The 26,526-nt window shown below is 47.6% G+C and overlaps 1 protein-coding gene across 8 annotated transcripts in view; it reads left to right on the plus strand.

The window, feature by feature from the left end:
• Window positions 1-26,526, plus strand: part of prex2 (phosphatidylinositol-3,4,5-trisphosphate-dependent Rac exchange factor 2) — a 943,088-nt gene that overhangs the window by 634,535 nt on the left and 282,027 nt on the right. For all 8 annotated transcript variants that reach the window (XM_085993112.1, XM_085993115.1, XM_085993113.1 and 5 more), the window contains 2 exons: window positions 6,960-7,001; window positions 13,085-13,302. In XM_085993112.1, coding sequence (XP_085849238.1) covers window positions 6,960-7,001; window positions 13,085-13,302 — 260 coding nt within the window. The remainder of the gene's footprint in view (window positions 1-6,959; window positions 7,002-13,084; window positions 13,303-26,526) is intronic.

A 26,526-nucleotide genomic window follows, 5' to 3' on the forward strand; every position in this document is an offset into this window, starting at 1 on the left:
AGGACCGAGAAGTTATTGAATCTGCGGCGCGCCTCCCTGCTGCCGTTGATGTTGAGGCTGGCTATGGTTATCTTCATGTCAGAAGCATAGTGCAACCTCTACCTACACCTAACGGGGCGAGGAAGCGCAGCCGCTGGTCCGCCGCCACTTCCTCAGCAGCCCAGTGAGAAACGTTGTGAGCTGACGCAGCTCGAGCGGGTTCACACCCTCGTCCGCGCCCAAGATCTTAACGGCGGCGCGGACGGAATCGATGAGCAGCGCCAGCTCCGACCACCTGTCGAGGGCCAGCCGGACCTTATTGCGCTGACCCAGGCACGTGGCCATAAAATCCCGGAGTTCCCTTACGGAAATGAGGGGAGACTCGGCAAGGGGCACGAGGTCATCCATCGCCACGTCGGCGCTGGAGTCCGAATCGTCCTCCGTGCCCATCACCGAGTCCCCATCCTCCTCCAGGGGGTCGTCACCAGCGGCCGACCCGTCCGCCGCACAGTGCGAAGCGAACGACTCGGCCGCGCCAGCCAGCCCCGCCTCCGCCCGGATCCCACCCCCAGGATCGGCGGCAGAGGATTTCTCCCTGGGCTCCTCTAGGGGTGCCGGGCCAGAAGACGGCGGCGGTTCAGAGCTCCCCTCCGCCTCAGATGCCGGAACGACCGGAGAAACCGGGGAGAGAACAATTTCCAGCTCCTCCAGTACGTCCGGCACCAGAGACGCAGCCAGGGGGCCATCCTCCTCCCCGCCACCAACCTCCGACCCAGCGGACGGGGGGTTTTGAATTAAAAGCTCTACCAGGACGAGCATCCCCTGGGAGACGTCCGGGTCGCATTGGGCGAGCTCATTATCCTCGAGCTCGCCCGACCCAGCCCCCAGGCTGCCCGACCCGGCGAGGGGTAACGACACCGATAAAAGGTCAACTTCAATTACTGCCGCGGGTTGTTCCGCAACCCCCCCCACGGGCAGGGTCTCATCCCCATCCCCGGGAGGCACGTGCTGGACAGACACATCTGCCTCAGCCTCCCGAGGGACAGGCGACCCCTGCCGATCGCTGGTGATGACGACAGCGCTGGGGGGGCGGGGGGGCGCAGTACCCGCGGCGGGCGACGACTCCCCCTGCTCGGAGGGACCTTCCTCCTCCCGGTCCTCCTCCTCATCCAGGGGGTCGCGCCTTCTTTTTAGCACGGAGGGAGCGAGGGAGACCTCCATGTCTGCAAAGGCCTCCTCCTCGACTCCCTCCGGCGGAGCAGGTTTGTCGGGTTCCTCGGGCCCGAGCCTGGCCGCAGGTATTGGCATTACCGCTGCGGCGGTTGCGGCCACAGGCTCGGGCACGGGGCCCCTCCCGCTCACATCTGCCCTGATCAACTCCGCGAGGAGCGCGGGTGTAAGGGGCTCAAGGGGCAAGGGCTCACCATCCACGGGGGGACCTGCCCTAAGGTGCTTCTTTTTTCCCCGCGCCTTCTTTCCGGCCGGACACGCTCCCTCCCCCCCGCCGGAGGCCTTGGTGGCATCGGCCCCCGACGTCAACCGCGCATCAGATGTACTTGACGCGCGGGCAGATCCGGGGGGAAGGGCGGCGGCGGCGGTGCCAGCCTCGGCCGCACGAGATGATCCGGCGGCCTTGGAGGCAGGGCAGTTCCTCCTGATGTGCCCCACCTCCCTGCAGGCATGGCACCTCACACCATCCGACGTCCAAAAGGCGCGGTAGGCGGTCCCCTCGTGGAGGACGACGAACGCCCCTTCAGTGTCCTCCTCCCGCGCCAGCTGGATAAACAGCTGGCGCCGGAAGGAGAAGACGTGGCGAAGGCTGGCCTCCCGGAAGCCGAGCGGGATGGGCGTGATCCCCGACCTCACCTCCCCAAGTTGTCGCAAATGGGGAAGGAGGAGCTCACCAGGAACATAGGGCGGGACGTTGGAAATAATGATCCTCTGCGCGGTGGCCTCGAGAGGATCCACCGGCAGGAAGGTCCTGCCCACGGTGAGCCCCTTGGCGACAGCCAGGGACACCGCCCGCTCCGACCCCAGGAAGAACACAGCCTTCCCATACATTTTCGAGGCCGCGACGATGGCTGAGGGGCCGACAACCCCAGCCATGGCCTTGACGCAGGCCTCGATGGTCATAGTGGGGTGAGTGTAGCTCTTCACCCCAAGCTTTTTCGTTATTAATCAAAAAGGTGACGGGGCAGCAGGAACAGCGGGAGCAGCTGTGGCTGTGGCTACCACTCTCGCATAGGTCCCGGCTGGCCCCGCCACCGGCGAAGACGCAGTCGCCATTCTGGGGTGCTTTTTTTAAGGGCTACACTCACCCCAAGTCACAGGCCTGAAGGTGTTAATGGCCTCGGTGTATATATATTTTTTTTGTCCTCTATTGAGCAGAGGGAGCTGATTAAAATGAGGACACACCTCTCTCCTTATTGATTTAAATTGGGAGAGGAGCCCTCTCCCCTCTGCTCAATTGGCAATTAATAAAATAGATGAAACTAAGGTGCCTTAGAAAGACAGGCAGAGAGAGACAAAGAGAGAGAGAGAGGTGGGGGGGTGGGAAGGAGGGAGGCCGCAAAGGGCAGTGTTGCCACTCAGGATGGTGGGTGGGTGTTGGCAGGGTTGCACTCTCCGATGGAAAAAGTCTTTGGTGATGGTGGTCTTCTGGCAGGGGGAGAAGACGTCTTCACCTGGAAAAGCTGGAGAAGCCCAGGCTTAGTCCTGCAACAGGTCTTAACGATGTAATTAAATTAAATTAAGGACTTCACCTTGGGCAGCTCCAAGCTCTCCCAGGGCAGGCAATAGAAGGGATGCTAATTAGTGGTGTGTGTGGCCTAGCTTTTAACAAGAGCACACACACACACACACTACACCCCTTGATGATCCGGCCTTGCTTCTTCTTTTCTCCCCCCACCTAAAATACAAAGTCTTGGGAGAGTGCCCCAAACACCTGTAGATGTTCCGGATGAAGTTTTCTTCCCTCCTTTCAAGCAGTTGGTTTCTCTCCCCTCTCTCCCTCTCCTGAAGTGGAGGCCAATTTGGGGAGGCAGTGATAGAAAGGCCTCTCCCCTGGTTGATGTTGATGTAGGCCTCCTTTCTCCTTCTCCTCCTCTGTCCTCTCTCTCCAGGCACCTCAGTTGATGTAATGATGGTGGAGTTGGTGGTGGTGGTGGTCCAACGTTCTCCTCCTCTTCCTGGTCAGGGGACCACCACTTTAATCCACTCTCCAAAGTCTGGCTGCTCCCTCTGCTCGTGCTTGCAGTTGAACAGAGGGTAACTTAAGACTGAAACACAGAAGCCTGCTATGGCTTTATATACAGGGGTGGTCACTGCCGGTACTGCAGTATAGAATCATTTCTTCTCTTAAAGGCACATACACAACACTAGTCCAATATTTTTTTTACTATTCAAATTTAATACTCACCTTGGTGATATTGTGATTACCATAAAAAACATAAGCAGAGCTTGGAGATGGAGCTGGGTAAATTGCAATCGGAGTGAATTGCAAGCAGAATGGAAGCTGGAAATTTGGTGGTAGTAGGAATTCGATGGAGAGTAGGAAGGCGGTTTTCCACATCCAACTCAAAAGAAGGAGTGGAGTCACAGAACGCAAGGATTTTAAGTATCTAATATTTAGGTTCTTTGGGGGCTAAATTCGGTTGATTTGCGCCTCCCGTTAGCTAACGGGGCGCAAATCAACTAGTGCCTGGACGTGGTGCCGCTAACGCCTCCCACGAAATTCAGCGGGAGGTTAGCGGCAGTGCTAACTGTTAGCGCTGTGTGGTGCTGAGCCGCTGGCAATGATGTCATCGCCGTGCGCAGCAAACCGCTTGTGCCCCGGCTGTAATATCGGGTGGTACCCCCCCAACTTACCTCCGGACGCTATGTCCGACGAGGTCAGGGGGGCCTACCTGCGGCCGGGGCGGCGCTCGTTAAAGGGGAGGTGGTGGGCGGCCATTTTTGTTGCTGGCCGCCTGCCAGCACCTGCCCCCGTTGCTGTCCCCGGCCCCCGTGAAGCCCCCCTGCGGGGTGCCGGGCTGCTCTGTGTGAGCCCGGCACTCCTCTTGAGTGCCGGGCTCATTTGCCGGCACTCCCGATCCCTGGTGGCCCAGCTGGGCGCCGGGACGCGCTGCGCCAGGCCCCTCCCCTTTAATAAGGGGAGGAAGGCCTGTAGTATCACGGCATGACATGCCGCAGCGCCACGTAGTGCCGCGATATTGGCTCGCAGCTCCCCAAGAGGGACGCGGGGCGCTTCCAGTAGCACCCCTCCTCCCTCTCAGTGCGCTACCTGGGAAAATCAGCCGCGGGGGCACTAACTATTTCGGGGTGCTAAAATTAGCGCCCTGGTGAAGGTAGCGCCCCAATTTCTACCCCTTTGTATTTAGTATCTCAGTGGTTCTTGTTAAGCGTGAGTAAATAATTTAGTCTTTGGGTAGTTTGCTTTGAGAAGCGAATAGAAAAATTGCAGTGTAGTTTAGACCTAGTTAACAGCAATTATATAAATCATCTTGTATTTAAGTGGTTTATTTTAAGTTTTTAATTAGATTGGAGAGACAATTCCTGTGCCATGTGGGAACTTCAGGACGCTTCATGTGCCCCAGAGGCCCATGTTTGTAGGACGTGCCTCCAGCTGCTCAAACTCATGCTGAGGGTTTCTGAGCTTGAGGGGCAGCTAGATTCACTGCAGGGCATACAGGTGGCTGAGTGTGTCCTGGATCGCAGGTTCCAGGAGGTGGTCACCCCACAGCCAGATAGAGTTCACAATAGTAAGTGGGTGGCCACCCGGAAGGGTAGGAACAGGCAGGCAGTGCAGGAATCCTCCAGGAGTGTTGCACTCTCAAACCGATATTCAACATTGAATACCGGTGAGGGTGACGAAACCTCAAAGGAGTGCAGTCATAAGCCTGGCACCGTGAGACAAAGGACTGCACAAGGGGCTACAGCAAAGTGTAGGAATGCAGTAGTAATTGGGGATTCGATATTCAGGGAGACAGATAGGGAGTTCTGCTACCGTCGACGTGAGACCTGTATGGTATGTTGCCTCCCTGGTGCCAGGGTAAGGGAGCAGAACATTCTGCAGGGGGCGGGGAAGAGCCAGAAGTCATGGTCCATATCGGAACCAACGTCATAGAGAGGAAGAGGGTTGAGGCCCTTCAGTCAGAGTTTAAGGAGCTAGAGAGGAAGTTAAAAAGCAGGACCTCAAATGGAAGTAATCTTTGCATTACTCTCAAAGTAATGCAAAGACAGAGACTGTAGGTCCCGCATTGGACTAATCAGCCACCTGCGAGCTAATTTTTAATGTGGAAGCAAGTCATCCTCAGTTCCGAGGGACTGCCTAAGACTCTCATAGCATCATAGGTTTAGAATAGTTATGGAGAAGGACAAGGTGCAATCTAGAATAAAAATACTTAACTGGAGGAGGGCTAATTTCAGCGAATTGAGGAGGGATCTGACCTGGGTAAATTGGAGTCAAAAATCTAATGGAGCAATGGGCGGCCTTTAAAGAGGAGATGGTACAGGAATAGTTCTGAACAGGGCTAAAAATTGGGTACCTTAGTGCCTCCCGTTAGCGCCTCCAGGGGGCCCCGGTGGTCCAGGTAGGGCCCTGTAGAGTTGTGGGCTTGGGCCCGCCCCTTTAATGAGGGGAAGAGCCCTTCCATGCGGCAGCGCTACGTGGTCCAGTGCGTAGCGCTGCAGAACGCACCGTCCCGATATTCGGGGTTAGCGCTCTAAGAAGGAAGTGGAGTGCTTGAATTAGTGCTCCACCTCCCTCTTGGGGTGCTAAAACTGAATTTCGAGGTCGCCGGCGCTGCTAAAGTTAACGCCCGTGCGATATTAGCGCCCCAAATGGTCGATACCGAATTTTTCCCCCTAGGTACATTCATACAAGGGGGAAAGGGAGGGCAACCAAAGCCAGACCTCCCTGGATGACGAAGGAGTTGCAGAGTAGGATGAAGCAGAAAAGTGGGCGTATGACGGATGTCAGCTTGATAATACAAAGGAGAATCAGGCTGAGTATTAAAAGTACAGAGGAGAAATGAAAAAGGAAATAAGAGGGGCAAAGAAACAGTCGAGAATAGATTGGCAGCTAAATTAATAGATACGTGGGTGAGGTACCGGAAGAAATCTCATACATGGTAAACTGTACCCCGGCATGACTGCCTTCAGGAGAAGAGGAGAGAACATTTGAAGGGAATAGTATTACTTTTTGATTTTAAGTATTTGGCTTACAAAACAGTTTATTAGGCAAAGCCCTTATAAATATTATACCCTTGTCCTATATGCTTTTATTACAATATTAATACCACAAAGCTATTCACATAAATAATGTATGATAAAATTACATAAAACCTTTAATAATTTTCCCACATCACATGGGTGAAAGAAGATTGCCTGAAACATCACTCAGTGGATTCAGAAATAATTATTCTTTGGATTATTTTATAATCCTTCAGCTACTTTATGATTCCACTATTGCAATCTTGTAAAATATTAAACATAAAATGTAATCTTGTAAAATATTAAACATAAAATGTTATCATTAAATTAAACTAACTGTAATGAAAGCAATGAAAATAAATGCATTGAATATTTCCATGACCATCATTGTAGTCTAAAAATCAATGACACTGAGTGTAATCATGCTCTTATTTCTGTATAGGAATCCATGTAATTTGAAAATCAGCAAAATTGGGTGTAATTGAATAGTATACTAATGGGGAAACTGACATTTGAAGCATTGAATATTTCTGCCGGAGTGAATACACTCTAAAAATCAACAAAGTTATTTTCAAGAAGAAAATGTTGCTTAATCCATAGATTTTCTGAGTTTTACCAGTAAATCTAAAGGTTTATGATAAATTGCATGATTCCCATGTATTGTGCAGTTACCAGCCCATGATGTTATAATATATGTGTAGTAATTTATGAAGATTGTAGAATTTCTCTCCTAAATGCATTTTTTAATAAAGTTGTTTTTTTTCCAGAGGTGAAGTTACGAGTATTCCTGGCTCTCCTTGAAAACACAGGTAATGTCAAAACTCATTAAATTGAAACCAATTATTTTCGAGGTGGTGTGTATCATACTAGGTTAATACCGAGTCTGCATCCAGCTGTAAATTGCTCACATTCTTTTTATACATGTTCGAGCTATGGAATATCTTGTTAATATTAGAGTAATTCAGTGATCCTTCACTCTAAGTGGGGATCACATTTGAAGAGAGTGCAGGTCAGCGCAGCACTAGCCTTATTTCCGAATATGGCTCCCCTGAAGTGTGGTTCCATGCTGGGATGCAGGATTGCTGAATTTATTCCATAAAGTGAAGAGAAAAAGATTGGTGAAGTCAAGCGTAGGTCCCTTGCAGTCAGAATCAGAGGAATTTATAATGGGGAACAAAGAAATGGCAGACCAATTAAATACATACTTTGGTTCTGTCTTCACAAATAACTTCCCAGAGATGTCGGGGAACATAGGGTCTAATGAGAGGGAGGAATTGAATGAAATCAGTATTTGTAGGGAGATGGTGTTAGGGAAATTGACGAGATTGAAGGCCGATAAATCTCCAGGGCCTGATAATCTACATCCTAGGGTACTTAAGGAAGTGGCCCTTGAAATAGTAGATGCATTGCTGGTCATCTACCAAAATTCTATAGACTCTAGAACAGTTCCCATGGATTGGAGGATAGCTAATGTTACCCCACTATTCAAAAAAGGTGGTAGAGAGAAAACGGGGAATTATAGACTGGTAAGCCTGACATCGGTAGTGGAGAAAGTGCTAGAGTCCATTATAAAAGATGTAATAGCAGAGCACTTTGAAAACAGTGACAGGATTGGACAAAGTCAACATGGATTTACAAAAGGTAAATCATGCTTGACTAATCTACTGGAATTTTTTGAGGATGTAACTGGTAGAATAGATAAGGGAGAACCAGTGGATGTGGTGTATTTGGACTTTCAGAAGGCTTTCGATAAGGTCCCACATAAGAGATTAGCGTGCAAAGTTAAAGCACATGGGATTGGGGGTAAGGTACTGACTTGGATAGAGAACTGGTTGGCAGACAGGAAGCAAAGAGTTGGAATAAACTGATTTTTTTCCGAGTGGCAGGCAGTGACTACTGGGGTACCGCAGGGATCGGTGCTAGGACCCCAGTTATTCACAATATATATTAATGATCTAGATGAGGGAACTAGATGTAATATCTCCAAGTTTGCAGATGACACAAAGCTGGGTGGGCGTGTGTGCTGTGAGGAGGATGCAGAGAAACTCCAGTATGATTTGGACAGGTTGGGTGATTGGGCAGATGCTTGGCAGATGCAGTATAATGTGGATAAATGCAAGGTTATCCACTGGTGGCAAAAACAGGAAGGCAGATTATTATCTGAATGGCAATAGATTGGGAAAAGCGGAAGTGCAATGAGACCTGGGTGTCTTTGTGCACCAGTCGCTGAAGGTAAGCATGCAGGTGCAGCAGGCGGTTAAGAAGGCAAATGGTATGTTGGCCTTCATAGCGAGAGGATTCGAGTACAGGAGCAAGGATGTCTTGCTGCAGTTGTACAGGGCCTTGGTGAGACCACACCTTGAGTATTGTGTGCAGTTTTGGTCGCCTTATCTGAGGAATTATGTTCTTGCCATGGAGAGAGTGCAGCGAAGATTCACCAGACTGTTACCTGGGATGGCAGGAATGATGTATGAAGAGAGATTGAGTCGATTAGGCTTATATTCGCTGGAGTTTAGAAGAATGAGAGGGGATCTCATTGAAACTTACAAAGTTCTAACAGGACTAGACAGACTAGATGCAGGAAGGATGTTCCCGATGGCGGGGGAGTCCAGAACCAGGGGCCACAGTCTAAGGATAAGGGGTAAGCCTTTTAGGGCTGAGATGAGGAGGAATTTTTTCACCCAGAGAGTGGTGAACCTGTGGAATTCTCTACCACAGAAGGCAGTTCAGGCCAATTCATTAAATATATTCAAGAAGGAGTTAGATATATTTCTTAAGGCTAAAGGGATCACGGGATATGGGGAGAAAGCAGGGACAGGGTACTGAATTTGGATGATCAGCCATGATCTCATTAAATGGCAGAACAGGCTCAAGGGGCCGAATGGCTTTCTCCTGCTCCTATCTTCTATGTTTCTATGTTTCTAAGTAGTAGCTATAACAAAAGCTCCCAATCAAAATTGTTTTTTTTAAATAAAAATTAGAACACTTCTGTCAGATTATTCAAATATAATTATCACTCAATAAACTATTGGGAGTTATAGTTAAATGAATCTTTTCTTGTCATTTTGGGAATTTACTGGCACAGACAGAAACAGAATGGATCACTGAGTACCAAAGGGACAGGAATAATAACGGTCTTATTGCAGCTACTGCATCGACATGTAGGTCACAATAATACAAAAATGCAGGATAATTGGGGAATGTAATCAATGATTTGACGTCATATTGAATTCTGGTAAGTGAGGAGGTGATCTCATACTGCTTGTGCTTCACATTGGCAATTCATGTAAAGCTGATTTTAAAATCTTGATTATAAAAAGATTCTCGGTGTTTCACTGGACCATGCTTTATAAGTTTAAAATGCTACTAAAAAACCGACGGGACAATCCATTCTTGATTCATTTAAGGAATTAACCGCATTCTGAGCAGAAGCGTGCATAGCTGCACTTGAAGAGTGTGCAGATCGGAGCTCGCGCTACAGTGTTTTGGAACATGGCTCCCTTCAAGAAAACACAGTGGTTTGGAGCCAGCAGTATAATTCATTACTGCTGGCTTTCACTGCCCTAATGCAGCTATTGGTCTCGATATAAAAAGGCTATTAGTTCCTCAGTAATGCACTCTCTTGCTTTATTTGCAGAAGTGCTGAACCAGCTTATCACATTTTAACAGATTTTTTTTAAGTGACTCTTATGATGTATTCAATTATTGCAAAGCTTTTTGTTCAGAACAAGCAGTGATTTATCTGACTACAGGGTGCCATGAAAAATCCTAGTGTTCTTGACCCTTTTAATAGTTACAGTAATCCAATCTTCCTACCTGATTTTCCCCCCATAAATTTCTTCTAGCTCTTGTCAAAGTGAAATTCGAGGAATGCTGCTAGAAGGGAGGAGGAGGAGGGTGACCTCATCTCCCCTGCAATGTGAAACTAGCCAATTCATACAGTAAGAATAATTGATGCCCATGAGGGTAGAATAGCTCTACTTCTCAACTGTATTCTCTGACGCTAGCTAGGAGAGCAGGAGTGAGCAAAATTGTATTTTTTTTATTGCAATTGTTCTCAGTTAAAACACACAGTAATACATTTATATGTTATTGGTGTTCTATACAGTATATGTGGCTCAGTCGATAAAACAGAGATATAGGCCTAGAAACTGGACACCAACAGAAACCTGCGCTACCGGGCAAAAATTTGCGCTGGTGGCTGGAGATTGTAGCACAGTATAATGGTCTCCTGATAGCGTTAGTGGAGGCATCCGACCCAAAGTTCGCCTCCAGGACTGGCGTTGCAGCTTCTTACAGCCTGTGGGAGCGAGACTGTGGAGTTCGCAATGAATTGTGGGCAATTAAAAGGGCGATGAATTAAAGGGGCAATGCATTCAGAACTAATGAAAATTAAAATGCCGTTTTCAGCCCTTACCGTCTTTTAAAAAAACCCATTAAGAAGAAGTCCCAAATGGGAGTCTTCAGCTCTTAAAGCTGAATTCCCTTCCTAACCTCAAAAAATGGGAAAAGTGCTTCAGCACTAACACAAATGGATCAGCAAGCCAGGGAAGGGACACCCACGTTTGTGCAGGGGCTCAACACTGCAAGAGAGGTCCTCTACTCACAGGGGCCAGGAGGCCCACCACAAAGAATGATGTGAGACCACATCACCAAGGCCATCACTGCCAGCAGTGTCACCCCCGCCACCTGGCTCCAGCACCCAAAGAAGCTTCATGACCTCAGACCACTGGTCAAGGTCAGTGAATGCACCTTCAAAAGCCATCTCCTATTAACTACATCATGAGCCTCACACACTGCTCAATCCACGACTCCACCCCCCAATCACTCACCTAGCAACAATCTGTACAAATCATGAGGCAGACCTCCCATTCCTAGCCTCACCTCATCCCATGGGAGCAGACGGTGCAACCCATTCTTGGCAGGGGCATGGCTGAGCCCTTGGTCAGCGGCTGGGCTGAAAGGATATAAGATGTTGGTATCCTCATACATTATCATCCTTCTCGCATACACCTCTTACTTTTCTGCCTTCCCCTCACCACAACTCCACCCTTGTGCCTTTCTCATTTCACACACCCAGGAAATGCAGCCTGCCCAGCCAGTGGTTGGCCAAGACGAGGGAGAGGAGAGTGAAGAAGAACACGAAGAAGGAGAAGAAGGATTTGATTTGACACTCCCAGCCACCAGCCCTTCAAGGTCGACCAGCAAGACCATTTGTAGTGCCCCCACTGAAAGCCAGCAGCCTTCCACCAGCCATGCTGCAGCCACTGGGGTAGCACTGTGTGACATCAGTAGGATAGGCAAAGGCACACGCAAGACAGTCATTAAGAGAATGCATAAGGGTGATGAGTTGATTTCTTGATGTCATATTGGATGAATAGATGTATAAAGTTGGATTGGAAAGTTTGCTTTGTGTAAATGCTGAAAACTGCATTTTTTCACTTCATTTTAATTTTTATTAGTTCTGAATGCATTGCCCCTTTAATTCATTGCCCTTTTAATTGCCCACAATTCCATGCGATCTCCACAGCCTTGCTCCCAGAGGCTGTAAGAAGCTGGAACGCCGCTCCTGGACGCGAACCTCGGATCGATGCCTCTGCTAACGCCACCAGGAGGGCGTTGTACTGTAAGTTAGCGTTGGGCTAAAAATCTTTAGCCCCCAGCGCGAATTTTTGCCTGGTAGCGCTGAGGCCATTTTCAGCGGCCATAAACCTGAGGTTGCGATAACACTGGCAGGTTTTTGCCGATGTCCAATTTCTAGGCCTTAATTTCTAAAAGACGTCAGGAATTTACAACGGATTAATTTATCCTCAATGCAGAATTTCAGAAAGTTATAAAAGGGAATTTAACATAGTGACAGCCATGTTTGGCCATGTAATTGACTAAAAGGTTCTATCGCTCTGTCAGAGTCAGGCTGAGATAGTACTTTTGATAGCTGGCAACACCCACCCAGATCAGGCAGCTCACTGAAGCTTATGGTTGAGTTTCTAACCATTTGTCAGAATAACATGTTGTCATATCACAAATATTACTGGGTTCGTTAGTTTGATGAAGATGCTAATCTTACAGAAACAAAGCCTGCAAGTGTAACAATCTGAAGTGAGACGGCCCTGAATATGGGGATTGCTGTCGCATTTCCGATGAAGTTACAGTGGTGCAGCATTTGAAAGTCCGAGGAAATTCAGGGCCAATGTGGTGCTTTAATAATAATCATAGTTGTCTCTTGTCTTGTCCTGATGGATCAGGAATGTGCATTGTCAATATTTTTAATTCAAGAATAGAATGTTCTTCTTCTTCAGTGATAACACCTTGATTCATCAAAAAAGCTTACTCAATTGCTGTTCTCTGGATCCTATTCTACTACTGTCTTCAATTCCACCCCACTCTCAGTGCTTGGTTAATTAAGAGCTGATGTTCTATATTGGCCAATTGATCCTAATTATTAATGTCAATGTGGAGTTGTATACTTATAAATGTATCTTTTCGTCAATCATTCATAAGGGCCACTGCATATTACAGAATTATACTATTGAATTTAAAAAAGAATAATTAACATGCTGACGAGACACTCTGCCAGTTATATGAATCAGTCATGCTTTTGTAATAACTTTCATTTTAGAACATTGTTGTAATATCCTGGGATATTCTGGAACAGTCTAATATATTGTAGAATCATGTAACAATAGTTATATTATGTTCATTGATTTTTCAACTTTTTGTTATATTTAAATTCTTTATCAAGGATCATCGCTGGCTATCATAGCATAAATTTATTGTTTGAATTTAAGTTAGTTTACTTTTTGAAGAAAAAAATCTGGGAAGATATTTTATAATCCATTACTTCAACTGCAGTTTATCTTCTCTTTCTTTCCTGTTTTTTTCTCACCTTCAGATACCGAGATTCAACTCAGGCAAGACATGGTGTTTTGCCAAAGTCTAGTGGCCACAGTTTGTGCTTTCTCAGAACAGCTATTGGCTGTGTTGCATCAGATGTATGACACCAACAGGGAATATGAAATCGAGACACAGGAGGCCAGTAGAAAGTGGTTAGAGCAAATTGCCAATGCAGGAATCCTCTTTAACTTCCAGTCACTGCTCTCCCCATACCTGGTAAGATGCTGCAACGTGCAGAATTTACTACTAAGTTATGTTAGCCATCTCATTGATAGGATTGGTTTAAGATGTATCTGGCTTAGCAACACTATCTACATTTTCAAAACTGAACACATTATATACATTGCAGGTGTGGTATCAGGACATATTTTACAAAATTGTTGAATTAAATATTTAATTCCTGATTAAAAGAGATCTCATAAGCCATGAAGTTGTGAAGTTATACTCTGGATGGTTTAGCCGGCAAGAGGAAGAATTAGGATGTCACCTGTGTTAGCAAAAATATCGCGGCATGGGCAGCCTGCCATTGTTCTGTGCTGAAAGTGAATTTATGGAACCTACTGCATCAGATGTGGCTCTGATTAGGAATATAAGGAACAGGAGTAAGCCATTTGGCCGCTCGTACCTGCTCTGCCATTCAATTAGATCATGGCTCCATTTTTCCACCTTTTCTCCATGTCCCTTGATACCCTTACTGAACAAAAATCTATCAATCTCAGTCTTGAAAACGCCAGTTGCTCAGCATTCAACTTCCTATGACTTGGAACACATCTTTGCATCTTCATTAGTGTTGATGTCTAGGTAAATGTTTGGTGATGTGCCCAAGATAATGAACGGAAAAATCTGTCCATTAATTAGAATCTCTCTCCAATCTTCATTAAGCGATAGAACATTACAACATCAGACCTAGCGAAACAATTGAGCATATTTATTTCACAAAATATGAACAAGTGAATAAATAGCAATAATACAAATAGAATTGTGTTTGTTAAAAAATAGTTTGGCCCATAACTGACAAAACTTGCAAAAGTATGCTTGTTGAAAAGAAAACAATAAAAGGTCACAATCCAAATAGTGAATTTGAAAGAGATGTTTAAAATGAAAAGGATGGGACACAGTAGATAGAAACTACTGGAGTTAGTGATTGAAGCAGAGACCATGGTCGGAATTTTTCTTACCTTGGTGGGTCCGGTGCGGATGGTGTCCATGGTGGGTTCCAACCCCGCTGCTGGCTCCATACCACTGTAGAAAATGAACTTACCTTAATGGGGCCTATTAAGCCCACCCAGCGCATTGCCCAACCCAATGAGAGGGACCCTAGCGCGCTACCCAACCCAATGAAAGGGACCGGGTCTGGTGACATCATTCATGATGCGTTTTAAGCCGGGATCCTTAAAGGGACCATGGCCACATTAACTTTTAAGTTTAATCTAACATAGTGGGTGTTGAATCTTTACTGTACAATAATATAATAAAAGTTATATATGAGTGACAAAGAAATATTTAAATAATATTATCATTAAGTATATGATGCCATCTACAAATACGATCAAGAACATAATTTAAAAAGTACATTAATTGGGAAGTTATTGGTGCTTTAGTCACAAATCTATGGACTTTTGTAGCAGTAATTGGTACAAATAAAAGATGTGTGTGTATGGGTAATAGATAAATTTAAGCAGATTTTGAATGTAATTGTAAAGGGGTGGATTTACAATCTTATGCAAGTTCAGCGGAAGAGCTGCGGGATCCCTGACAAACAGTGTAAGTGGTGCATACAGTGTGTTTATGGGATTTCTGCAGCTCTTCCGTTGAAGTGAACAATGGACAAGTGAGAGAACCGCTGCAGAAATTCACCCATAAGTCTCGGACTGAAAAATTAAATTAGTCATATTCAGGGACTGAAAGCAAATTGAACCAGTGGAATGAGTGACGAGAATGAAATTGTTACAGCTGATGACTTGATTTAATGTGTAACTGGACAATCACAGTATACTGTGAGAAAAACCTGACCAGAAACAACACAAACATTTATTTAAATGGTATATGTCATTTTTTATAGTGCAGATCAATTCACTGCAATTACTGTTGAGTTGGAAGGCAACAGCCGAGAATGGCCAGTGAAAAATATATTTCCCTCACCATCCAGGGTAACATTTGCATCACTTCAGGAACTTCTGAATTAACATTTACCAGTAGCTTTTCAAGTAGAACAGAATCTACATCAATCTGTTAGCTGTTGTAATCAACATGTTTTTATTTTGGTTTGTTTTTCATGCTGTCAGGTAATCAGCTGGAGCAATAGCCATGAACTCACGCCTCAGGTTGACAGACATGGTTCCCGAGCTGCGTGAATCCCGTGGCCATGCAGGGAAATTTAAAAAGTAGGGGGGAAAAGGCTCTTAAGTGCCTGTAAATTACCTCATAATGATTTCGCTGCAGGTCGGGTTGGCTCCACGATGACAGACGCACCTGTGGGAAAGGTGCGTGGGAGTGAGATGACAGCGGGTTCCCGACCCGCTATCAAAAATAATAACTTTCCCACCTGACCCGCCACCCACCTTGCCTGCTACCACCCTGGAAAATTAAGCCCCATGTCAATATTTAAGAATAAGTTAGATAGGCGGTTGAAGGTTTGGGGAATAAAAGATATGGGAACAGGATGGCCACATGGGATTAGAAGTATTGCTGATGTGGAGGTTAAACATCAACACAGACTGATTGGGCTGAATGGACTGTTTCCGTCTTGTAATTTCTAGGAATGTTAAGCTATTCCTTTACATATAACTTTTATATGGGCTGTGTATCTTTTCTTCTTATACTGTTTAATGTGGCAATTGTGCAGTTCCAAACTCAATCTCCGGGCGCGATCTTGCCAGCCCTGGGGAGGGGAGGCGGGTTTGGAGGCGGGACTGCCAGGAAAATGGCAGAATCTGGGGGCAGGTGCCCATCCCGCCCCCAACCCGCCTCCGTGCTATCTTGCCAGGAGGCAGGTAGCCGACCCGCGCCAGGTCCCATCTCCTTGGAGGCGGGATGGGGATTACAGTCACTTAAATGCCTGTTAACAGGTAGTTAACAGGCGGATTATCCCCATTTTACCCACACAAGTGCGGGCCTCCCGAAGGCTGCGAACCCCACCAGGGTCCGCGAGGCGAGCAGTGGGTCTGCAGGGGTTGGAGGGGTGCAAAAGTGCACTGTGAAGGTAAGTGATGGGTGAAAGTGTGGAGAGGTAAGTATGTGAGGTGAGTGGAAAGTGATAGAGAATGTTTACTTACCTTTGTTTCTTCCTGCAGGCTTCAAACGTTGGGGATGCGGAGAGTCTCGCATCTCACCGGCAGAGATGACAGATAGCTGCTGCATTCTCCAATGCAACAACCATCTAATTTCTGCTCACAAAAGAGGTTTGATGAAACGTCATACGCTGACGCTCTCTGTAACTGACTTACCCTTAATTGACCTGCTAAGCCCGCTGGGCGGGCTTAACAAGGTCAATCAAGGAAAAATAGCGTGGGTTGGCCAGAAGTCGATGGAGGCGGGACTAAAACCTGACAAGTGGGAGTCCCGCCTCCAGAAGCTTCGCATTGGCCCAGATTCCTCAGATTCCAATAGCTCCTTAAGCATCCCCAAAACAGTTACTGAGACTTCTTGGATTTGAATAACTGATGATCACGTGGAAGTAACGGTCAGTTGAAGACAAAGTGAAACAAATCACACAGTTATGTTTGTTAAAAAGTAGTTTGCCTTCTCCCTCAAGCTTTGCACATAACTGACAAAACTTGCAACATTTATATTGATTTAAGTTTGGGACAAGATTCTAACGGTAGCTAGTTTTTTTTTAAAGCTCCTTATGACTACTGACTGACTCAAAGGAACATCTGCAAAGCTAAAACAAAGAACTGCTTTGCTTTTGATACAAAGGATGTATCAATATGTTAGTGTGAAATGCTGGCTGTGATTTTACCTGTTACTGGAAATTTGTAATATTTACAGCACCAGTTCAAATAATTTCATGACATCACCTTTGGACTCCTTTGTACGTGGAATGGGTCCTTGAGGACTTCTATTATTTGCATAACATCTTCGCTAAACATCAAGAGGGAAAAATTCGGTACCTTAGTGTCTCTCGTTAGCTCCAGCAGATGGCACTAACGGGGCGCTAGAGCATTATCCAACGCCGCATGCCAAATCCTGCAGTGCTGCCACTAACAGTTATCACCGGGGGCCTCAACACCAGGTGGATCGGGACGTCAGTGAATTTTTTGTTTTTTTTATTCGCCTATACGATGTGGGCATTGCTGGCAAGGCCAGCATTTATTGCCCATCCCCAGTTGCCCTTGAGAAGGTGGTGGTGAGCCACCTTCTTGAACTGCTGCAGTCCGTGTGGTGAAGGTACTCCCACAGTGCTGTTAGGGAGGGAGTTCCAGGATTTTGACCCAGCAACAATGACGATGTGCAACACTCGCTGGCTGCCTGATCTGCAAAACTGATTGTCACCACCTACCTTAGCACCTGGAGTAAACAGCAACAGGGAGAGCTGGCATGAAGCACCAGGAAGCCGGCTCCAGGAACGTTATTTAAAGGGATCATCAGTAATGAGTTGCAGCTGCAGGTTAGGAGAGTTTCAGTGCTTTCTTGTCAGTTTCACATAGTCCAAACGTCTCATTCTGTAATTTCAAGGTTATTTGGTATCAGCAGTGTTGTGGCAGCTAAAAAGTAGCTACATTTATTCTTTAAAAAATCAAAGTTCATTAATGGGGGCTATACTGGCAGTCGACCTCGCCCTCCTGGATCTACGGTGGAGGGAACGGAGGCAGCGAGAAAGACTGCAACATGTGGCCAGAGGGAGAAGGAGGGCCATCTGGGCTGTCAACAGGAGACCTTACCCTCCGAGGGTATTCCAAGAGCAATTCTCTTACTTCCAATTAAGCGACGAGCAGTGTATTAGAAGACTCCGCTTCACCAAGGAGGTGATCACAGAACTCTGCCACCTCCTGCAACCAGACCTCCAGCCTCAGATCAGGGCAACCACGGTTCTCTCAGAGGCAGTCAAGGTCACCATCACCCTCAATTTCTTCACCAGCGGATCCTCCCAGTTTGCAACAGGAGACATAGCTAACATCTCACATTTCGCCATCCATCGCTGTATCCGGGAGGTCACAGAAGCTCTCTACAGTAGGAGAAGGAATTATATTTCCTTTCCCATCACCAGAGAGAAGCAGGACGAGCGCGCATGTGGCTTTGCCAGGCTAGCGGGATTCCCCAATGGTGCAGGGCATCATTTACTGCACCCACGTGGATTTGCTGAGCTCTTCCGTAACCGCAAAGGCTACCACTCATTTAATTCGCAGTTGGTATGCGACTGCAGAGAGCTAATCCTCAGTGTCTATCCCGGCTATCCTGGCAGCAGCCACGATGCCTTCATCCTGCGCCAGACCGGTGTGCCAACACTCTTCCAGCCACCACGTCAAGCTCACGGTTGGCTGGTCGGAGACAAGGGCTATCCGCTCTCCACCTAACTCATGACTCACCTCCGCAACCCCAACACTCCTGCCCAGCACTCATATAATGAGAGCCATGCTTCCACCAGGAACATCATCGAGTAGAACATCGACCTGTTGAAGCAACAGTTCCGCTGCCTTGACTGCTTGGGAGGAGCCCTCCAGTACTCGGCTGAGCGGGTGTCCCATTTCATCGTGGTCTGCTGCATGCTCCATAACTTGGCCATCATGAAGGCCCAGCCCTTGCCACCAGGGATTGTGGGACAACCTCAGCAGGAGGAAGAGGGAGAGGAGGAGGACGAGGTGGAGGAGGAACAGGAGCGAGGGAGGAGGCAGCCACTCAATCAGCCTTCCGGAAGGGCGGTCCATGACTGCCTCATCTGACTGCGGTTTGAATGAATTAAACCCCAGATCCCCATTGCTCACCACATCCCCATCATTCCATCCCTGTCGCAGGCCATTTCACAGTGTAAAGCTGAAATTAGACACAGCACAAAAGAATCCAAACTGAATTCATAAATGTATTAAAAATCAGTGAGCACATATTTACAACAAAAATATTAACTATTCACCCTTGTGCAATCCCTCAGTGCCTGTTGTTACTGTGCCTTTGCCTACTCTAGTGCTCCTACGAAGTGTTGGCCCAGTGGCTGCAGCAGGGCTGGTGGAAGACTGCTGAGTGTCCATGTGGGAGACATCAGATGGCCTTGCAGGACGCCCTCGACCAACTCTTGGCCTGGAAGGCCCGGCTGTAGACTGCACCACCTCAGCATGGGCGACAGCAATCTGGGCTGGCTGGATGACGGGCAGCAACAAAGACAATGGTGGAGTGGCAGTGGTGAGAGCAGGAATGCTGTCATCCTGAGAGAAGACAGCAGGTTCCTGCTCCAATGACCCACTGCCACTCCCCAGGGCAGCACCTCAGCATCCCTAGCAATCTGTTGGAGCACAGATTGCTGGCCTGCTGTGACACCGTGGAAACCCCGGTCGACGGTGGTAGACCCAGCCACGATGGCAGCAGTCAGAGCTTGCACGGCATCAAGCTGAAACTGCATGAGAGTAGTCTGAAATTGGATGCCACCAAGCATAGACTGCATTACAGCATTAAGACGTTGCATCGCTTCCGCCTGTGCTGCAATGGAAGCTGCCAGATCGCCCATCACACGCGGCATCGGGTCTGGGTCACCACGGTCTCTCTAGGAGTCTACCATCCTTTGCAGACTGGCAATGATGGGTTCCATGGTGTGCACAGAGTCTTGTGCAATGTTGGAGGCGGACTCCTCCACGCTCCTTACCATTGCTGAGAGGCTCTCTGGCACCCTCGCCATTGCACCTATCATCTCCATGTGCATGCCCATCACCCTTCTTCTAAACGCCTACCCATAGAGGTCCTCATCTGAGTCCTGTGCAGTAGAACTTGCGTGCGAACTCAACCACCGGGGTGCTGGTCCCGAGCTACCCTTTCCCCCTGGCTTTGCTGCAGCCCACTCATTCCCGGTGCCTCGCCCTGTGCAGATCCCGCTATTATACTAGCCTCTAAAGAACACGTAGTGCCTGTATCTGAGCTGGTGCCTGCGGGTGAGACATGCAGTGACGTGGTGTGTTCTTCCTCCTCCTCCTCTCCCGCCTCACTCTCTACAGTGACCTCAGGGACAGGCTCCTCAGGTGCTTGCTCATTATCTGAAAGCATAAAGGCGCAAGGGACGGGTTAAGGTGAGGGGAGGGGGTCAGGAAGGGAGAAAAGCATGCATACAACATGAGTAGCTGGAAAGTGCAAAACGCTTGTGGGGTGAGGGGAAGTGGGATGTGAGAAAAAGGAGTAGGGATGAACATACCGTTGTTATACCTAAGGGGGTCAACGTCGCCGGTGGCCACGGCGCCCACCACCTGGTGCCCAATAATCTCCAGCACTCTATTATCCAACACAGACAATGGTTGGGTATCAGCTTGTACCCTACCTGTGCGCTCCTGCTCCCTCCTGTTGTGAGCCACCTTGGCCTGCAAGAGAAAGGAAAGTGTGTGATTGAGTATGGAGCAATGTGTTTGGGTGACGTGCCTGCCATAGTTGAATAGCTATCATTGTGTGCAAGATGTGGGTGTGAGTGTTGATAGGTAGAGATTGTTGGTGGGTGAGTGCTGGGGGTGGTGCTTTGGGCAGTGTGTGACGATTGTGGTTCAGATGGTGGTATGTAGCATTTGTTGAAGCATTCACTCACACTGACCACCCGAGCGAGGTCGTTAAATTTCTTCCCACACTGTGTGTGGGTCCTGGGAACCACAGTGCTGCCCAAGATGTGGTGCGCTACCTCCCTCCACATGGTGCGGAAGACTTGCGGAGAGGGCCTCCGGCCACTTGCCGGGTAGAGCACTGCCCACCGTCTCTCCACAGCGGACACTAACGCCTCCAATGCTTGATCACAGAATCTGCAGGTTCTCTCCCTCGGGTGTGGATATGCCAGGAGTACAGCTGCTTCAGACCTCTGGCTCCTTCTCCTTGACTTGCTGCTGTCTGCTGAGGCAGCTGCACAGCCAGCAATGCCGAGAATGAGAATCTGCAGCATCAATGAATCTCCCCTTTACGTACTGAAAAAAGCCTGTGGCCATCATGACTTGTGATTAGACTGCACCTGATATTGGTCCACCCTTTTGAGTGTAACGCCAATGAGCTTGCGCTTAAGACTTGATTTAAGACTCCAATAGTTTCTTTGAGCAGTGAGCACGAATTTTGTGTACAGCCTAAAGCATTAGCACCTGGCGCTAATTCTCCAACTTTTCTAATGATACCGCCCATTCCTGGCTATAATGAATTTCCAGCCCGATTGTAAATGTAAGTAATGCGAAGCAAAAATAGCTCAGCTGGGACTGCTGAAACCATTGGACAAGTTCTTTTTTTAAACTTCTTCTTCTTTTGTATGGTGGTAGCAAAGCAAATCAAATGTCAATATCTAAGTTGGCTATCCAGGCCAAAGTGTAACAGCCTACAAATTTCCTCTGAGGGCAGTGCTCACTGATGTACTCCAGGGTCTGATTAGGAGCTCCACAGTCGCATGATAAGGATGCTTTAATGTTCCATCTATGGAGAAGGTGGCAGCATCTACCATGACCGGTTCTGAGGCGGTTGATGATTGTCCACTGTTTGTGAGGAAGGTTTGATCCTCCCCTCCCCTTTCAGCATTCCGTAGGGACCACTCCCTCCGAGACACCCTAGTCCACTCCTCTATCACCCCAAACAGCCCTTCCCCTTCGCCTGGCACCTTCCCGTGCAAGCGGAGGAGATGTAACACCTGCCCCTATACCTCCCCCCTTCCCACTGTCCAGGGCCCCAAACACCCCTTCCAGGTGAAACAGCGATTTACTTGTACTTCTCGCAATCTAGTATACTGTATTCGCTGCTCACGATGCGGTCTCCTCTACATTGGGGAGACCAAATGCAGATTGGGTGACCGCTTTGCGGAACACCTCTGTTCAGTCCGTAAGGGTGACCCCGAGCTTCCGGTCGCCTGTCATTTTAATTCACCGCTCCATTCCCACTTGGACCTCACCGTCCTTGGCCCCTTGTATTGTTCCACGGAAGCTCAACGTAAACTCGAGGAACAGCACCTCATCTTCCGACTAGGCACTCTGCAGCCTTCCCGACTCAATCTCGAGTTCAACAATTTCAGATCATAACCTCGGCTTGTAATTTTTCCACTCCTTTTCTGCCCCCCCCCGCCCTTTCCTTTTGTTTCTCTCGCACACCTGGCAGCTATCTCCTGCCCTGCCAGCACACTTTACATCTAATCTCAGCCTATTACCATCTCGTCTAGCTCTTTTACTTCTTTTGTTTCTTTCACTTCTTTTGTCCGATCGCAGCCCTGCCTTCGATCTATTTTCTTTTCTTTCCAGTTTTGAAGAAGGGTTCGACCCGAATCGTCAACTCAAATTTCTCTCCACGGATGTTGCCTGACCTGCTGAGTTTTTCCAGCATTTTCTGTTGTTATTATGTTTGATCCTTTAGGTTGTACTGTGGGGTCCTCTATAAGGAATCCATTCCGTATGTCGCAGCTCTTCCAAGCATTTCGCCATCAGTCATCAAGGCTGAGGGGAGAACGCTGAAGGGCTTCGGCGACAGTCCAAAATGGTCTTCTAGATTTGAGGTGGGTTGGTGGTAGGTTGTTCATGTCGGCCGGGATTGGCATGTCTTTGCTGGTGTAGCGGTTGTATTCTCTGGAGACTGCATATTCACGGCGTAGGTGTGGTGGTGCGATGTTCACAAGCACGGGCAGCCAAGGTATTGGTGTGGATAAAAGCATACCAGTGATAATTCTCATAGTAGAATTCAGCTGGACATCAATGGATTTGACATGCAGACTTGATAGCCATGCCGGAGAGCAGTACTCCGCTGTAGAGTACACCAGGGCGAGTGCTGCCGTACGGAGGGTTTGAGTGTCTGCTCCCCATGTGGATCTGGCGAGTTTCTGGATCAAGTTGACCCTACTCCTTAGTTTCTTCTCAAGGTTCTGGAGATGTCATAAAAGGTTACTGCAGAAGATAAGAGCTCACAGGGTTGGGGGTAATATGTTGCCATGGATAGAGGATTGGCTAACTAACAGAAAACAGAGAGTCGGGATAAATGGGTCATTTTCCGGTTGGCAAACTGTAACTAGTGGGATGCCACAGGGATCAGTGCTGGGGCCTCAACTATTTACAATCTATATTAATGACTTAGATGAAGGGACAGAGTGTAATGTAACTAAATTTGCTGATGATACAAAGATAGGTGGGAAAGCAAGTTGTGAAGAGGTCACAAAGAATCTCCAAAGGGATATAGATAGGCTAAATGAGTGGTCAAAAATTTGTTAGATGGAGTATAATGTGGGAAAATGTGAGGTTATCCACTTCGTTGGAAAAATAAAAAAGCAAATTATTTAAATGGAGATAGACTACAAAATGCTGCGGTACAGAGAGATCTAGGGGTCCTTATACATGAAACACAAAATGTTAGCATGCAGGTACAGCAAGTAATTAGGAAGGCAAATGGAATGTTGGCCTTTATTGCAAGGGGGATGGAGTATAAAAGTAGGGAAGTCCTACTATAACTGCACAGGGTATTGGTGAGACCACACCTGGAGTACTGCATACAGTTTAGGTCTCCTTTTTTAAGGGGGTTATACTTGCATTGGAGGCAGTTCAGAAAAGGTTCGCTAGGTTGATTCCTGAGATGAAGGGGTTGCCTTATGAAGAAAGGTTGAGCAGGTTGGGCCTATACTTATTGGAGTTTAGAAGAATGAGAGGTGATCTTATTGCAACATATAAGATGCTGAGGGGGCTTGACAAGGTAGATGCAGAGAGAATGTTTTCCCTCGTGGGGGAATCTAGAACTCGGGGGCATAGTTTCAGAATAAAGGGTCGCCCATTTAAAACGTAGATGAGGAGGAATTTCTTCTCTCAGAGGGTCGCGAATCTGTGGAATTCTCTACCCCAGAGAGCAATGGAGGCTGGGTCATTGAATATATTTAAGGTGGATATAGACAGATTTTTGAACGATAAGAGAGTCAAGGGTTATGGGGAGCGGGCAAGGAAGTGGAGTTGAGGACAAGATCAGATCAGCCATGATCTTATTGAATGGCAGAGCAGGCTCGAGGTGCCAAATGGCCTACTCCTGCTCCTATTTCTTATGTTCTTATGTTGTCTATATGACAGGGTGTAATAAAGCGTGACTCCTAAATAGGAGGGTTTTTTGGCATGGTTTACCTCTGCGCCGCAAAGGGAGACTTTCAAAGCTTGGTTTGCTTGATGGGTGTTGAGGTGGAATGTCAAAGTGGCAATTTTTTGCGGGTTTGGCCGAAGTTGCCATCGGTGGAAGTAGGCCTCCATCCTCTGTAAATCACTGGTCAGGGTCTCTTCGGTGATGGACAGATTCATGTTTTGCGTGGCCAAGGCAATGTCATCAGCGTATACGAGCTTGTGGGACTCTGTTTCGGGCAGGTCATTGGTATAAACGTTGAATAGCATGGGTGCCAGGACAGAACCCTGTGGGAGTCCGTTGTTCAATGTCCTATATCTGCTCTTCTGGGTGCCAGAGTACACACGGAAGCATCGTTTGCTAAGCATGGAGTTGAGAAGGTGAATCGTTGTTCTGCAGGGTAAAATGGTGGAGAGCTTGAAAAGCAGTCCATGCTTCCATACTGTATCATATGCTGCTGACAGGTCCACGAGTGCTACGGCGGTCTTGAGCTGGCGCTGGAAGCCTGCTTCGATGTGCGTTGTTAAAGCTACCACTTGGTCGCAGCAGTTACGGCCACTCCGGAAGCCCGCTTGCTCTTTAGAAATGATGACGGGGGCTAGTCTGTGGAATAGTAGCCGCTCCAGCACATTATAACAAGTGCAAAGCAAGGAGATCGGGCGGTAGCTGGCGGCTTCAGGAGGGCAATTATTTTAGTCTCCCTCCAAATAGATGGAATTTTACCAGTTGCCAGTACCTCAGAGAAGAAGGAGGTCAACCATCTCTTCGCTTTGGGTCCCAATGCTTTTAGGAATTCTGGATAAGCACCATCTGGACCAGCAGCTTGTCCAGATTTGGTTGTCGACAGGGCTGCGTTTAGTTTGTCCAAGGTGAATGGATCAGATATAGTTAACGATCTTGGTGCCGCGATCATGTTTGTCGAAAGCTGCTGCTTCGCCTGGCGTTGAAGTTCTTTGTCCACCAGAGCCTTTGATGTTTGTACCAAGTGGGATGCAATGGCGTCCCGCTCTGATGGTCATCCTATGTTTATAGGCGAGGTTTGCCCCGCCAAGTTGACGGAGCAAGACCCATGCTTTCCTGCTGGAGTGAATGAAGTTAGTCTTCTCCACAAGGCTCCAACACCTTTCATGTCTCGCTGTGTTCAAAAACTCCAGCATTGCGGTGGCAGTGACTGGCTTCTTCTTCAGCGAATACTCCGGGTAGAGAGCCTCGCTTTCTTCCGTCCAACAAGGAATATATGTCTTTCTAAACCCCCGAGGTATACTGCGTTTTGCGGCAGCTTTAATAATTCCTATAAATCTGTTGAAGGCATCGGTAGTTGGCGGAATCCACCTGATGTTGGTGTCAGCTGACCTTTGGAAGGTTTCCCAGTCTGCTTTTTTGAAGTTCCATCGTGGTTCCGGTGTTGATGTAATGACAGGAATTTCGATGCCAATGTTGATGATTGAGGGCCTGTTTTGACTGTTGGGGAAATCGTCAAGAACGGTTCTGGAGGCGATGATTGAGTTTCCTGTGCTGTCTTTAGAGAGGAAACATAGGTCTGGGTTATATTCTCTCTACTACCTTGACGAATGAAACGTACCTCGATCTTTGGCGTCAAAAAGGAGGAATTTATTCTCTAGTGAAGCCCACTGTACAAATGCTTCTCCATCATAGTTGATGTCTGTATAGCCCCACATTATGTGGTGGCTATTAATGTCTCCGAGATGGATGGATGGATGTTGACTAGGAGAGAGCGGTGTCAGGCCACTGTACGAGTGGTGGTTTGTAGATATTGGAGATCGTTGGCTCTCCTACGCGTATTGCTGTAGTGAAAACTCTGGCAATACTGGTATGCTCGAGTTCAGTGCAGCTTTTGATGCCTTGTTTGACATAACATGCCAGGCCATATTTGGGATGATTATTGCAAGCGATTCGGTCAAAACCTGTGATATATTGCCTTGTGTTGAACTGGTGGATGTGTTCGATGTGTGTTTCTTGAAGCACCAGGACATCAATGCTGTGTTTCTTGAGTAACCTTTCGAGATATTCGCATTTTAAACGAGAGATGCCTTCGATGTTATGTTGGCATATTCGGATGGCTGAGCCTACATGTAGTTTTCTTTGGTCCTGGAGAGGACCGTTCGATTTGCTTGGTTTGCTACTGTCACCTGGAGGTTGATTTAACAAGTTTGGTGTCCTGTGAGAAGACATTAGTTGTGATCTAAGAGCTAAGAT

The sequence above is a fragment of the Somniosus microcephalus genome, chromosome 7 (genome assembly GCF_052327205.1).
Source record: "Somniosus microcephalus isolate GS21.2 chromosome 7, FLI_Smic_1.0, whole genome shotgun sequence".
Classification (NCBI taxonomy): Eukaryota; Metazoa; Chordata; class Chondrichthyes; order Squaliformes; family Somniosidae; genus Somniosus; species Somniosus microcephalus.